This window comes from Ictalurus furcatus, chromosome 6 (assembly GCF_023375685.1).
Source record: "Ictalurus furcatus strain D&B chromosome 6, Billie_1.0, whole genome shotgun sequence".
In the NCBI taxonomy this organism is placed as follows: Eukaryota; Metazoa; Chordata; class Actinopteri; order Siluriformes; family Ictaluridae; genus Ictalurus; species Ictalurus furcatus.
This window is the reverse complement of record NC_071260.1, coordinates 6,976,294-6,990,371: the sequence shown is the minus strand read 5'-3', so window position 1 is coordinate 6,990,371 and position 14,078 is coordinate 6,976,294. Positions and strand designations below refer to the sequence as shown.

Sequence of the window (14,078 nt, the reverse complement as noted above, 5' to 3'; positions counted from 1 at the left end):
GTCCACAATTTCCCCTCGGCGGCTGGCCCGTTGATACAGGAGGCCTCCCCTGACGAGGAAGTAGGAGGAGGGGAGCCTCTGGTTTGGATTCTGGTCGACCCCTTCTATCTGCCGCATCTGGGCCCAGCAGTGTTTCAGGCGGTCGTCCTCCTTCTGCTCCCGCCCAAAGTTCCCCTGCCGGTTTACCTGTTGGAACACAGACGAGATTGGGTTTGAGTGTGTGTGCGGCTTACTGTGGGGTCCCCCTCATCTTGCGCCAAGCAGGCATGCCGGGCTCGTGTCTCTTTCGCTCGCTGGGGCGCCCTCCTGGATTTGGGAGTTGGGCTGGCCGGGAACCTTGGCCAGTCTCTTTCCAGAAGCAGCGGCACAGGGAGGTCGGGGATGATGCCGACTAGGAGTGTCCAGGTGCATGTTTTACCTGGTATCTGGACCTCAACCGTGGGGACTTCCCGGGCATCCCCATGGATGCAGGTTACAGTGATAGTCCCGTTATGGCTGATTTCTTTTGGCAGGATTGTCGGCCGGGCGAGGGTCACTGTACTCCCGGAGTCCAGGAGGGCGGTGATCGGGCTCCCTTCGACCCACACAGTCAGGGTAGGGGCTCTTGGTGGGTTCGGCGTGTGGAGGGCGCACCCAGCCAGCCAGGGTTTCTGGGCCTTCTTTGGTGTCTCCAGGTCTGGCTCCGTCGGCATGGGCTCGTCCCTGGGTGTCCCGTAGGCGGGCTGGCTTCGGTGTTTCCCCACCACCACCAGGGTAGTGCTGGCGTTCGGGCCGGTGTGGTGGGAATATTCTGAGCAGGCTGCGGGACCGCCGTCCTTCCCTGCCGAGTTCAAGGGTGGCCAAGGCGCGCTTCAAGGTGGTTAGGAGTTCCTTGGGCGTCCCCGGCGCCTGCATTCCCACTACCTGGCGTTCTGTGGGCAGGAAATCCCTTAGGAATCGATTCATGGCCACCTTTTCTGCCACCTCGGTGGCAGTATATAGGTCGGGTTGGAGCCACCTCTTGGTTATGCGTAGGAGGGTGTCCATCTGCCCGTGTGGCTTGACCTCCAGCCGATAGCTCCACCGGTGGAACTCCACCGCCTCTTGGTGGGGGGTTTGCCCACACCACCCCAGGATCTCCTTCTTCACTTCCTCATAGTCTGCTGCTTCCTCCGGAGAGAGGGCGTAGTAGGCCGTGCGCGCCTCTCCGGAGAGCAGCGGGCCGAGGATGCATGGCCACTCGCTGCTGCCCCAGTCTTCGCGGTGGGCGAGTCATTCAAAGGCCTCTAGGTAGACCTCGATGTCATCCTCGGGGGTCAGTGGGGGAAGCAGGCATCGGACCTCACGGCTGGGATCGTGTAGAGGTGTGGTGGCTGCGGGGGTCGTTGCTTTCAGGGCCACCAGTTCCCGGGTTGCGACCTGCAGACTTTGAGCGAGCTGCTGTGTCATGGCTTGCTGCTGGAGATTCAACTCCATAAGATGCTGCAGTGTGGGATCCAATTTTTTTTTGTGTGTTGTGTGAAGTGTGAGGCTTTACCAAGAAGGGAAAGAGGAAAGAAGGGGGGAAAAAGGACATTATCTATTAAATTTTTTTTCTTCTTCAGGTGGGTGGGTCTGTGCTCATGCCCACATCCTCCACCAGTGTAGGGAACTTAGCCAGCGGTGGGCGGAGTGCAGACACACAGGAGGCCATTTTAGTGTTGCCCATGGAGAATCTTTATTCAAGATAGTCTGTGAAGGGGGGTGTGGGTGCGCCCGCGCGTGTGTGCGCGGGGTTGCCGGGGTTGCGCTGGGGTTTTCGGGAGTGATGGGGGTTCCGTTCAGCTTTCAGGCAACGCCGCGGTAGCAGCCAGGGGGCAGAGTCTTCGCTCGCGTCAGAGTCGTGTGTACTGAGAGCCTTCTCTCCCTTTGCGAGCGGAATATCACCCTTTTATACTCACCCCTCACCTGCTGGATGGTGGAATTCTTCCGTGCTGCGCGCCATTCACCGGCCGTGTGTGTGTCGGCGACCCCGCCCAGCCGCCATGTGCTCTCCGGCCGTCCAAAACATTGGTGGTGCTGAAGCAGAGCTGTCTCTTCAGCACCACCACGGCAGTCGCAGGAGGAACAATCTTTGTCTCTTGTGCGCCGGCTTCCGGCCCATCGTCACAAATAGTACAAATAGTACAAATAAATAAATTTTTAAAAATCTGGACTACAACAAAAATACTGTTTTTGCAGTGTAGAGCAGGGGTCAAACTCATTTTAGTTAACAGGCCACATTAGACTTATTCCAAGTAGGTTGGACCAAAAAAATGCATTTAGCAGATTAAGTCCATATACATTCCTTATAAGTATTCACTCTCTTGTACTTTTCCACATTTTGTAGTGTTACAATCTAGTAACTGTTTCTGGAAACTTGCTAATAAACAATTACCCATCATTAGCACATTTTGTTAGTAGCCAGGTTTATAGCTATGAGTTTACTACTCTATTTTGCCCCCTAGTGGGGCAGACAATAGCTCATTTTTAGATTTAACTTAATCCGTGTTCTAAATTTTAATCCTCGTTGTACTGTAATTAAGTAGGTTAGACACCCTTGGGGTAGAGTATGTGTGCTGTGTGTAGGACAGTGTTGGGTACCTGCAGTATGTTTGTTCACATGCTGTGCTACAGGTTCTCTGTGCAGAACTGTGTGACTAAATTCATCCTCTATGAACTGCAACACAGCCAGAGACAGAAACCCACAACACACACACACACACAGTGTAAAAGAAAATCATGTGTCTGTCACAACAACCCAAGACAGTACCCCTCCCTGCCAGCAGAGGTAAAATAATGAGCTGTTCATTTCCTGTTTACTTCCTGGGTTGGGCACATGCTCTTCAGTTTATATTTGCCATTGAGTCTTGCCATTCTCAAGTTGTGTCATGTTTTTTTTGGTAGCCTATTTCTGTGTTCTGACCATTTTGCATTTTGACCATTGCCTGCCTAACAACAGACACATCCTCCCTCTTCTACTGATTCTGGTTCATTACATGGACTACTTGTATTTTATTACTTTTAATCAACTTCTATATGTTAATGTGTCTTTTGTGTATTTAGAATTAAAGGCGCATTAGGTAAGTTTCTTTTTTATAGATTAGGTCTTCAACGTTTAGGTGGGTTCCATATTTGAATGATTTCCACCCATGTTCATGAAGCTCCGCCCCAGGATCTACAGTGGCCCATAAAGTGTCTATAAAATGACTGACAGGAGGCGGATCTAAACACAAGCCTTCAGGAACAGAAGTCATTTTTCCAAACGAGATTTATCAGCGAATTAATACACTAAGGCAATGGCTTAATGCCTTGCTTTTTAAGAATTTTTTTTTTGCCAGGTTCTATATATATATATCTTCCAGGTTATTTGGACCGATTGTAAGGAATTTAAAAAAAAGGTTAATATAAAACTGCATTTTCAAATGAACAGGTCATAGGTCACCAAGATATCAGCACTTTAAAACTAACACTCATATAGCACAACAACACTATGTCTGTGTGTGTATTTGTGTGTTACCTGTGGGTCCAGGTGCTTGCTGATGTGTTTGACCAGAAGTGGGCGTTTCAGCAGCGAGTTGACCGAGGGCCGGTCTCGGGGACTGACCTTAAACAGCTGTGAGAGCAGCAGCCTGAGTTCAGCACTGTAACGCTGTGATATTGGAGTGTAGTGCCCCCTACATATCCTCATGATCAGCTGCCTCAAACTGCTGCCTTCAAACTGTTAACACACACACATACGCAGTATCACAGACAAGCAAATGCACCCACACTGATCCAATAATCAGAAACACAATCTTTAAAAAATCTGATATGATATGCAGGAAATTACTGACATTCTATTATTATTATTATGGATTATTATAGTTTGGGTATAATATAATATAAATATATAATATAAATGAATGAATGAAAGTACAGTAAATGTAAGTGTTCATAAGTTTCTATGTGTATGGGTTTATGTGTGTGTGTGTGTGTGTCAGACATTTTCACAAGTCCCTGAGGTCCAAGTCAAAGGCAAGACTCAAGTCTCTGTGGTGGAGTACAAGTCAAGTCTCAAGTCTTTGTGGTGGAGTCCAGGTCAAGTCTCAAGTCTTTGTTCTATTTTTAGCAATGGTTCTTTCAGCTAGTTATTGTAATTAACAGTGTATGAGGCTAAATCAATTTTGAAATATTAAAACTGAAATATGAAAACATAAAACTAAACATGAAAAGGACATGGAAACATTTGTACTTGTTGAAAAGGGACAGCAAGCAAGCCCCTGATAGCTGTGTAACACCACAACTTCCCATTGGATTAATTGATCGCTTTTCAAATTAAATCACAAGAAGATCATCACAAGGTAAGGCTTGGCTATATTGTTATTGTTTGTTGTTCATGTATATAACAGCACTTTTCCAATGGGTGATGAACACGCGCCTTCAGATGCATCACACGTGTATATAATAATCCTGGCTTGGTGTGTTTAGAGATTAATTGTTGGGATATTTGCTGCTGTAGCACATACTGATAGAGAATGAATGACTGAGGAATGAATAGAAAAATTTGATGCTATCATGTGGGGTAGTAAAGAAAGAACGCAATCGGGAATGCCAAACCAAAATGACTTGTGTTTTTCATGAGTCTCTATCTTCAAGTCCAAGTCAAGTCTTGAGTAATTTTTTCACGAGTCCAAGTCAAGTCGCAAGTAATTATACAATCACCTCAAAAAGTGTTAAAGAAATCAAAAGTTATGTTAAAGAGATTAAGTTATGTTAATGAAAATTTAAAGAGAAATCAAAATTTCTCTTTAAGGGGGAGAAAATGTGCATTTTGATTCAGAAATAAATTTACACGTGGTCATTAACTTCACTATTTATATTTGTCTTGGAAATAAATTTCGCCCAGAAGTGTTTAAGAAAACCTCTTTAAGGCAATGAAAAATATATGTTTAATCTAGTGTGTCTAATTCTTTGGTGTACATGTGCTCCTGAATGATATTGATTTAATTCAATTACATTTTATTTGCATATTTTATTTATTGTTACAATACTGAAATTTAGAAATCAGATTTAGATTTAAATCCCTAATGAAAAAACTAGAAGCAAAAAAAAAAACCTCCTGAGATGACATGAGGAAGAAACCTTGAGAGGAACCAGAGTCAAAACAGAACCCATCCTCTTCTGGGTGACACTGGATAGTGGGATTATAAATAATTTATAATATGTTTGTCATATTTTGTGTGTGGCTTTGTGTGTGGCTTTGTGTGTGAGATTGGAGGATGAGGATGTGTGTGTGTGTGTGTGTGTGTGTGTGCACGTGTGTCTGTGTGTGTGTGTGTGTGTGTGTGTGTGTGTGTGTCTCTGTGTGTGTGAGAGTGTGTGTGTGTGTGTGTGTATTGTATGCGACTGCAAATAGTGGTTTGTTCTAGCACTCACTGGGTGTCTTAGTGTGCAGAGCTCATAGAGGACACAGGCGAGAGACCAGATATCTCTGTAGAACAAAGACATATATAAATACAGAGGAGCGAGAGAGCAAGAGAGAGAGAGCAGGAGAGAGAAAGATATACATATATATATATAGAGAGAGAGAGAGAGAGAGAGAGAGAGAGAGAGAGAACCACAGAGCTAGTTTTTCATCTTAGCTGCTAAAAGTTCCTGTGGTTTCTCAACTTTGCCAGCTTCCTTTCTAAGCACTACGTGGCGTCTGTGTATGAGAAACCGTACACACACACACAAACACACACTGTATGTTTAACACTTTACAGCTTGTTTATCAAGACTTGTACAGGGTCTTATTTTGATAGAATATACAGAGACCTATACAGGTCAGAAGGTGTTGAAGGTGAAGAATTTTCTATAACAGTAGCTCAAACAGCATATAATTCATATCAAAGGTTTATATTAAATGTGATCCTTTTTTCGTATTAACAACAAAAGACAGAAAAAAATGATAGGCTGGCAAGAGAACAACTGTAATTTAAATATTTAACAGTAACTACAAAAATAAACGTAACTATAAACAGATAAAAAGTAAGATGTCTCTTTATTAAATGAACAGTTGTAATGGTTGGCAAATTCCTGTGGTGTAAGCGGAATAAAACACTTTGGAACATAGGAAAATAATTAGTGTAGTGGCCTTATTTCAGGTTTCTACTGTTTAAATTCATTATAATATTTTATAGTCTTATTTCAGGTTTCCATTGTTTAAATTCATTGATATATTTTACTTGTGTTAAGCAGACATTTAACATTGTTTATCTTTCCTTTGTTCTCACTGGTTCTTACTGTGCATGCTCAGTAATGGTATGCTAGTTCAGCGTTAAGTAACGCACGTAAAAAAAAAAAAGGCTATTAAGATGTACACGTTTGGGAGAAAACAAGCTTTTGACTGTAAGGGATTACAGTATGTTAGACAACAAACAGATTGTTGAGAAGATGTGATAAAACAAGTGGATTATACTGTACAACAATTGAAAGAAAGTTTGAGTTTGAAGAATAAAGAAAGACTAAGGATATTCCATGGACAGGGTTGTGAGTATTTCAATTTGAAGACAAGAGCTAAGATACAGTATGCGTCAAACTTGTAAACTAACTTGTAAACTTGTCATCACACTACTTCATCGTTAATTCGCTTCCTACAACTGCATGCCCCAAGTGTTTTATTCCATAATTATTATACAGTGATCTGTAAAGAACTAAATGACAGATCAGGCACATTTTCTTTTAGGTAAATTTTAGATCCGCCCTTATATGGATGGACGGACACACCCACCCACACACACACACACACACACACACACACACACAACATGCAATGTGTCACAGTACATACGTTTTGTTGTTATAAGGCTTATTCTCACAGATTTCTGGAGAAATATAGTATGGTGTCCCAACACATGTTCTTGCCAGCTCTGTTGTGCTGCACCAGCAAAAGACATGAGTTAGTTACAGTTTCATTTATATAGTGCTTTTCTAGACACTCAAAGTGCTTTACATAGTATGGGGGGTGGGGTCTCCTCAACCACCACTACTGTGTAGCATCCACCTGGATGATGCAACGGCAGCCACAGTGCACCAGAATGCCCACTACACACCAGCTATTAGTGGAGAGGAGAGAGTGATGTAGCCAATTCAGGGATGGGGATTATTAGGAGACCATGATAGAGAAAGGCCAATGGGGGAATTTCGGCAGGACTCCAGGGTATACCCCTACATCTTAAAATACTGATAAATGCACATGTAAAATATTTAGTCATTCAGAAAGGTTTGGAATGGTGCAGAAGCTCACTGAGGGCTTCACAGATTAAATATACAGTACTCAGAGACAAGCAGGAAAAAGAAGTAACATAAATTAATAATAAAATCAATTACAGTGAATTTCTATGTGGCCAATCAGCTGTCTCCAAAGTACACCTCTTCCATTTCCTTGTAGCTCTAAACAACATGAACTTGTTACAATCAGTCTGTGACTGAGGGAAATCAAAAACCTTATTAGAATGAGTAACATTCTTAATGTTTAAGTAAAATCCAGAATTACTTTAAGATCACAAATATCATAGTCCACTATATGAAATTAATTAAGGAAATCCAAAAACGTAATAATAATTCAAATAGGATTCATTTAAACATGATTAATAGTGTATCATTCACATCCATCTATCCAATCTTCATACTGCCTATCCTATACAGGGTTGCAGGGGAGACTGGAGCCCATCCCAGGGTATTCAGGGTACAAAGCGGGGGACACCCTCGATGGCGTGCCAACCAATCGCAGGGCACAATCACACACTACAGACAATTTAGAGATGTCAACTGACCTACATCACATGTCTTTGGACTAGGGGAGGAAACCGGAGTACCAGAAGGAAACACCCACGGCAAGGGGAGAACATGCAAGCACCGCGCACACAAGGTGGAGGCAGAATTTGAACCCCCAACCCTGGAGATGCGAGGCAAACATGTTAACCACTAAGCCACCACTCCTAATTCAATTATAAAAAACACCTATAACCCCCCCCCCCCCCCACACACACACACACACACACACACACACACACACACACACACACACACACAGAATAACATATTACACACACTCACTTGTTTAACATTCTTGCGATGCCAAAATCTCCGAGTTTGACTTTTGTCCCTCCTTGAGTGAGAAAGATGTTCTACCAGGTTTCATAAAAACAATACAAGAAAATTTTTTTATATTAATGAACAATAATTTCTATCAATGTAAAGCTTATAAATCACTTCATGACATCCTGTTATAGGAAAATTATCAACCCCGTGGTGGTAACAGTAACTCCACTTTGTGTCATCGCACATCACACCACCCTGTCACTAATTATTTTCCTAAAACTGCATGTCCCCAAGTGATTTAAATGTAGTGTTTTGAACGGTTTTGCTGCCTATTTGAATACCATATATCATGTATCGTGAAATATATTGTGATCCTTATTATTGTGATATTTCGCCCACCTTAAAAATTAAATGTAAGAAGTGTGTACCTGAGCTTTGATGTCTCTGTGCAGAACTTTTCTGTCATGAATGTGCTTCAGACCCAAACAGATCTGAACAAACCAGTCTATTATCTGTAAAGAGGAGACAGGAGTAATTATTTAAGAATTCATTCAAACTAATTACAGACAATTATTACGAGTGAGAGAGAGAATGAGTGTGAGAGAGAGAGAGAGAGAGAGTGTAAGACATATACCTGTTCCTCTGTGAATGGCTGTCCTCTTTGCAAAGTGATTTTCTTCATGAGATCCCCACCATCACAGTACTCCATCACTATATAGAGAGTATTTCTTTCTGAAACACACACACACACACACACACACACACACACACACACACACACACACAGGTAATAACCATCCTTTTTGCATTATACTCCAGCTTATTTCTGATTTATAGTCAAAATCCACGTTGAAAATATCCTCCTAATTGTTCTTCAGTAATCAAAGCCATCGCAGATTTGCCCAGAATAAAACATCACGCGCTTTTTATGCTCATGGCGATTGACCCAGACAATTAAAACCTGGGATTTACAGCCACTGACTTACCACAACATTAAATGTAAGTAAAATAATCAACTTCAGGATTGCAACAGTAACTCTGCTTCATCACAATTAAAGGTAAATGTCTAGTTTAATTGTCAATAGAGTGTAATTACAGTCTCCTAATTGTATAGCCACAGAGTGGGCAGAAATACCTACAGAGATCCTGATTATTTAGATTTCTTAAATCAGTGTTGCTACATTTATTGTTTTCTACTATATAACTTTTGTACAAATTCGCCATCTCAGCAAATGACACGGTTCAAAGTGTGGTGTGTGCTGCATTTTTGTGTAGTTTTGAGTTCACTTCATGTGCTTTTGTTTATCCTTACATTATGAAAGTGTTATGGTGTCTCCACCCTTGTGCCATCATTGGTCTGTTACCCAATGTGTGCACCTGTTTTCAGTTCATCCCTAGGGTTAGTTTGTTTTTATATACCCTCATGTTTCTTTATCTTGTTGCAAAGTCTCTCTCACTGTAGTGTACGTATCTGAGCCTTAGTTTCCTGTGGTCCCTGTTACCAGTTTTACTTCTGTGTTGAGATCTTTATGATTATAGATTCTGATGATTACCCTGTTTGCCTGTACTGTGACCCTAGTATTATTTGAACTAGGGAGACTATGTGCGAGACTATTCGACTAGTCGACTAAACGGTACAGCTGCTACTAGTCGCCAAACAATAGTCAATTATACACAAAAGATTTTAAATAACACATTAAAATAATGCATAAAAAAATACATTATTTTTAAAAGTGTATCTGGAGCAGAAACAAAATCTTTTTATTTTACCTCAGATCTTGCGTGCATTTTCTCCGTGTCAGTTGCAGCGGGCTCAGAAATGACCACTCAAAAGACAAGCAATGTGTGGGAGTATAAAGAATAAGCCCAACACTATTTAATATACATATAAATGAATTGGCCTTCATTTTAGATGCTCACGGTCGCACTCTACATGACTCAGCGGTCAAATTCCTGCTGTATGCAGATGACCTGGTCCTCCTGTTCCCCAGTTTTCAGAGTCTACAACAGAACCTGGACGTGCTGCAGCAGTACTGTCAGACCTGGGCCCTAACAGTACCAACAAGACCAAAACTATTATTTTTCAAAAAAAGATTCAGATGTCAAGGAAACACATCACACATCACTGTATGGACACACAATATAGAAATTCTAAAGAATACAATTACCCAGGATTGAAAATTAATTCCACAAGAAATTTCATTCCAGCAGTGAATGACCAGACAGAGAAAGCATGCAGGGCATTCTACACAGTTTAAAAAAAAAAAAAAAAAAAAAAAAAAAAATAGGTTTTTTTTAATCAAAGCAATTTTTTTGGAATCAAATTCCAATTTGAATCTGGCTCAAATTGAACCAATTCTGCTGTACAGTAGTGAGGTCTAGGGGCCACTTACAAATCAAAACTTTACAGAAAGGGGCAAACACCCTTTATGCAAATCCATTCTACAAGTTTGACAAAGAATGGCTGCAAAGCTGAATTACATTTACATTTACATTTATTAATTTAACAGACACTTTTATCAAAAGCAACTTACAAATGAGAAAATACAAGCAAAGCGATATATCAAGCAGAGAACAATACAAGTAGTGCTACCATACAAGTTCTTTAATTGAGTTCCAGAAGAAGCAAAGTGCCAGAGTGAGATTTTTTAATGGGTTTGGGAAGGTGTTCACTGAAGAGGTGGGTGTTTAGCTGTTTTTTGAAGATGGTGAGAGATCCTGCAGTCCGGATTGAGGTTGGAAGTTCATTCCACCACTGAGGAGCAGTTAGTTTGAATGTTCTCGAAAAGGACCTTGAGCCACACCGAGTAGGTACTACTAAGCGTCGGTCGTTGATTGATCGCAGATTGCATGAGGGAACGTAAGCCTTCAGGAGAGGGTTGAGGTAGGAGTGTGCTGTTCCAATTAGGCTAATTCCCACTACTGCTCAAAATTCAGAAAAGATCTATCAAATATCGGCTCCACCTTAAACACAGTGACCCCCAAACTTATCACTACAAAGCCCTGCAATGCCAAGAGCTGAACAGAAAGAAGGGTCTCCTCACCTGGCTGGGCCTGAACCTCAGCTCACTAATACACACTAAACAGTTCTACATCAGGAGCAGTCAAACACAAGAAAAATCAGATCTCACCAAATTATAACACTACAAAATCAAAACTACATCACCCATTGGAACAAACAAACACAAGCACAAAGTAAAGTGCAGCGCTATCTGGGCCTGAATCGACAGTAAACTGTAGCTGACTATCTGAACACAGTGTCTGAACACCAACACAGAACCATGCTGACAAAGTACAGACTCAGCACACACACAAGAGCTGTCACTGTTAGAGATAGGCTGCTATAAGTACAGACTCGGCGCACACACACTGGCCATTAAGACAGGATGCTATAAGTACAGACTCAGCACATACACTGACCATGGAGACGGGCCGCTATAAGAAATCATGGCTCAATACAGCGCAGTGAATGTGCACAATGCAAAAGCAACACACTAGAGACAGGAAGGAACCCAGTGGTAAGGAATGCACACCTGCAGGGAATTCTACTAATGAGTGTGTGTTCTCTTGCAGTGAGCCAAGGCAAGGATAAAAAGGAGAGAGACAGGCACCTCGAGAAAACCAGCACAAAGCTATGTGTCTGGGTGCATGTGTGTTGATAAAATAAAACAGCTGAAAAGTGAAAGTAAAGAGCAGAGAATAAAGCACCTTTTTGAGTTATTCCAAGCCTGCCTCCACCTTCCTCATTTCTGCCTGAACCTGGGAAAGTGTCACACAGGTGCTGAAACCCAGGATAAATTGAGGAAGAGTGACATGGAGTCCTCACCACCACTGGCCAAGATTGTGAGGTCCCTCACCAGCCTCAACAAGACCCAGCATCAGGCCTTCCTCCATTGGAGACAAGACCAAGAGCAGCACATCCAGGATCTGCTTGAGGCCCAAGCAGCAGACAAGCAAGTATTCCAGCTGCGGTCTCATGCCACATGTTGCCCTCGCCAAGATGAGATTGCAGGTCAACCCGGAAGCGTTCTTAGAGCTCTTTGAGCGCTCCATGGAACCGTGGGGCTGACCTGATGCCCAGTGCACTGCCCACCTATTGTTGCTCCTGACTGGAGAAGCCCAGCTCACATCCCAGCAGCTGCTGGTTGCCAACATCCTGGAGTACCCGACCTGAAATGGGCAATTCTGCAAGGGTTGGCCGCACCCCTGAACAGCACCGTCAACAATTCCACGCGAGGACCCTCCGTGAGCTCAGCCAAACATTTGCATCTCCAGGATACGGTGCTGAGGAAGAGATCAACATTGTGGTACTGGAGCAGTTCTTCGACCAACCTACTATAGGGAATGGCGAGGTGGGACCAGTGCCACCAGCCGGCGTAGATTGATGAGGAGGTCCAGCTGGCATAGGATCACCTGGCGGCATATCCAAAGGGAGGTGAGTCCCTATCTCCTGTCTCTCTCTCCATCTCTCTCTCTCTCTCAAAATTCACCTCACCCATTCCCCATCCCTGCACCATGGAAACAGGGACCAATTCCCCCAAAACCAGATCCAAACCCGCATGGTGCAGCCTAAAGATCATTGAGATTACTGATGGTACCTCTTAAAAACCATAACGATGGCTTTGGACCTCAATTCACATGAACAGTTATGCTACAATGGCTTAGGACTGCAACTACCACAAACAGTTTTGCACTCAGATCTCCATCAGTGAACAGTGGATAAGTTCAACAAAACAGACTTCATGTAAAACCTGTAATGAATTTCCTGGTTACATAAATGAACTATTTCACCATGTAGTATTAGCACATTTATAGAAGGGATTTTTATATATATATATATATATATATATATATATATATATATATATATATATACACATATATATATATATATATATATACACACATATATATATATATATATATAATTGTACTGATGTCAAGCAGATGAGGATGGGTTCCCTTTTGAGTCTGGTTCCTCTCAAGGTTTCTTCCTCACATCATCTTAGGGAGTTTTTCCTTGCCACCATCGCCTCTGTCTTGCTCATTAGGGATAAATGCATACATTTAAAATCTATATTCAGAATTTAAATATTTCTGCTCTTTTGCTGTCCAAATTAAACTGGGTGTTTAAATGGGGTTGTAGTTCAGCACTCGGATGGCAGTTACACAAGGAGCATGGTTTGTGTTGTGTGTGTGGGCTACAGGCCCGCAGTCACAGTTCCTACCCCCAGCTGCAAGCTTACTGATGGCGAGAGTTGAGTCCAGAGGGCATGTCTTCTCGAGAGGCTGTTGGTGTTTCCTTGCTGGGCCCCTGCTCAGTGCTGGACCTCGAACAAGAATTCCTGCAATAAGAGGAACCACTGGGTTACTCTGGGCCATCCACTGTAGGGGGGCATAGTCAGTGACCAGGGTGAAGTGATGTCCTGCCAGGTAGTACCAGAGCTCTTCCATGGCCCACTTTATTGCAAGGGCTTCATGTTCCATGGCGGCGTACTTCTGCTCGGTAGGGGTGAGCTTACTGCTGACATAGAGGACCAGGTGCTCTTCCCCATCAAAAGTCTGGGACAGGACAGCCCCCAGTCCTGTTTCAGATGCATTTTATATATATATATATATATATATATATATATATATATATATATATATATATATATATCAGCTAGAGAAGCTTCAGCAGGCCCTGGCCGATGCAGTACCCCAGGTACTGAGCCTCCGTCAGCCCCAGATGGCATTTTTTTGGGTTAACCATCAGCCAGGCCTTCCGGAGGCCTCCGAGTACTTCCCTGAGGTGGTAGAGGTGGTCGGCCCAGGTGGAGAAGTAGATGATGACATCGTCCAAGTAGGCAGCAGCGAACTGGCAGTGCAGCCTTAAGACGATCTCCATCAGATGCTGGAAGGTCGCTGGCATCCCATGTAGGCCGAAGGTGAGAACCCGGTACTGCCAGTGGCTGCTGGCAGTGCTGAAGGCGGTCTTAGGTTTTGCTTCTGAGGCCAGGGTGACTTGCCAATAG

The 14,078-nt window shown here is 43.0% G+C and overlaps 1 protein-coding gene across 5 annotated transcripts in view; it reads right to left on the bottom strand.

The window, feature by feature from the left end:
- Positions 1 to 14,078, bottom strand: part of LOC128608562 (serine/threonine-protein kinase Nek3) — a 40,943-nt gene that overhangs the window by 21,173 nt on the left and 5,692 nt on the right. For 2 of the 5 annotated variants that reach the window (XM_053626371.1, XM_053626374.1), the window contains 7 exons: positions 8,699 to 8,796; positions 8,493 to 8,576; positions 8,080 to 8,150; positions 6,812 to 6,898; positions 5,416 to 5,470; positions 3,518 to 3,718; positions 2,602 to 2,677 (listed from right to left, as the gene is read on the bottom strand). In XM_053626371.1, the coding sequence (XP_053482346.1) occupies positions 2,602 to 2,677; positions 3,518 to 3,718; positions 5,416 to 5,470; positions 6,812 to 6,898; positions 8,080 to 8,150; positions 8,493 to 8,576; positions 8,699 to 8,796 (672 nt within the window). Of the gene's footprint in view, positions 1 to 2,601; positions 2,678 to 3,517; positions 3,719 to 5,415; positions 5,471 to 6,811; positions 6,899 to 8,079; positions 8,151 to 8,492; positions 8,577 to 8,698; positions 8,797 to 9,834; positions 10,310 to 10,657; positions 12,828 to 14,078 lie in introns of those variants that run through there. The other 3 variants (XM_053626376.1, XM_053626375.1, XM_053626373.1) reach the window with 3 other exon arrangements.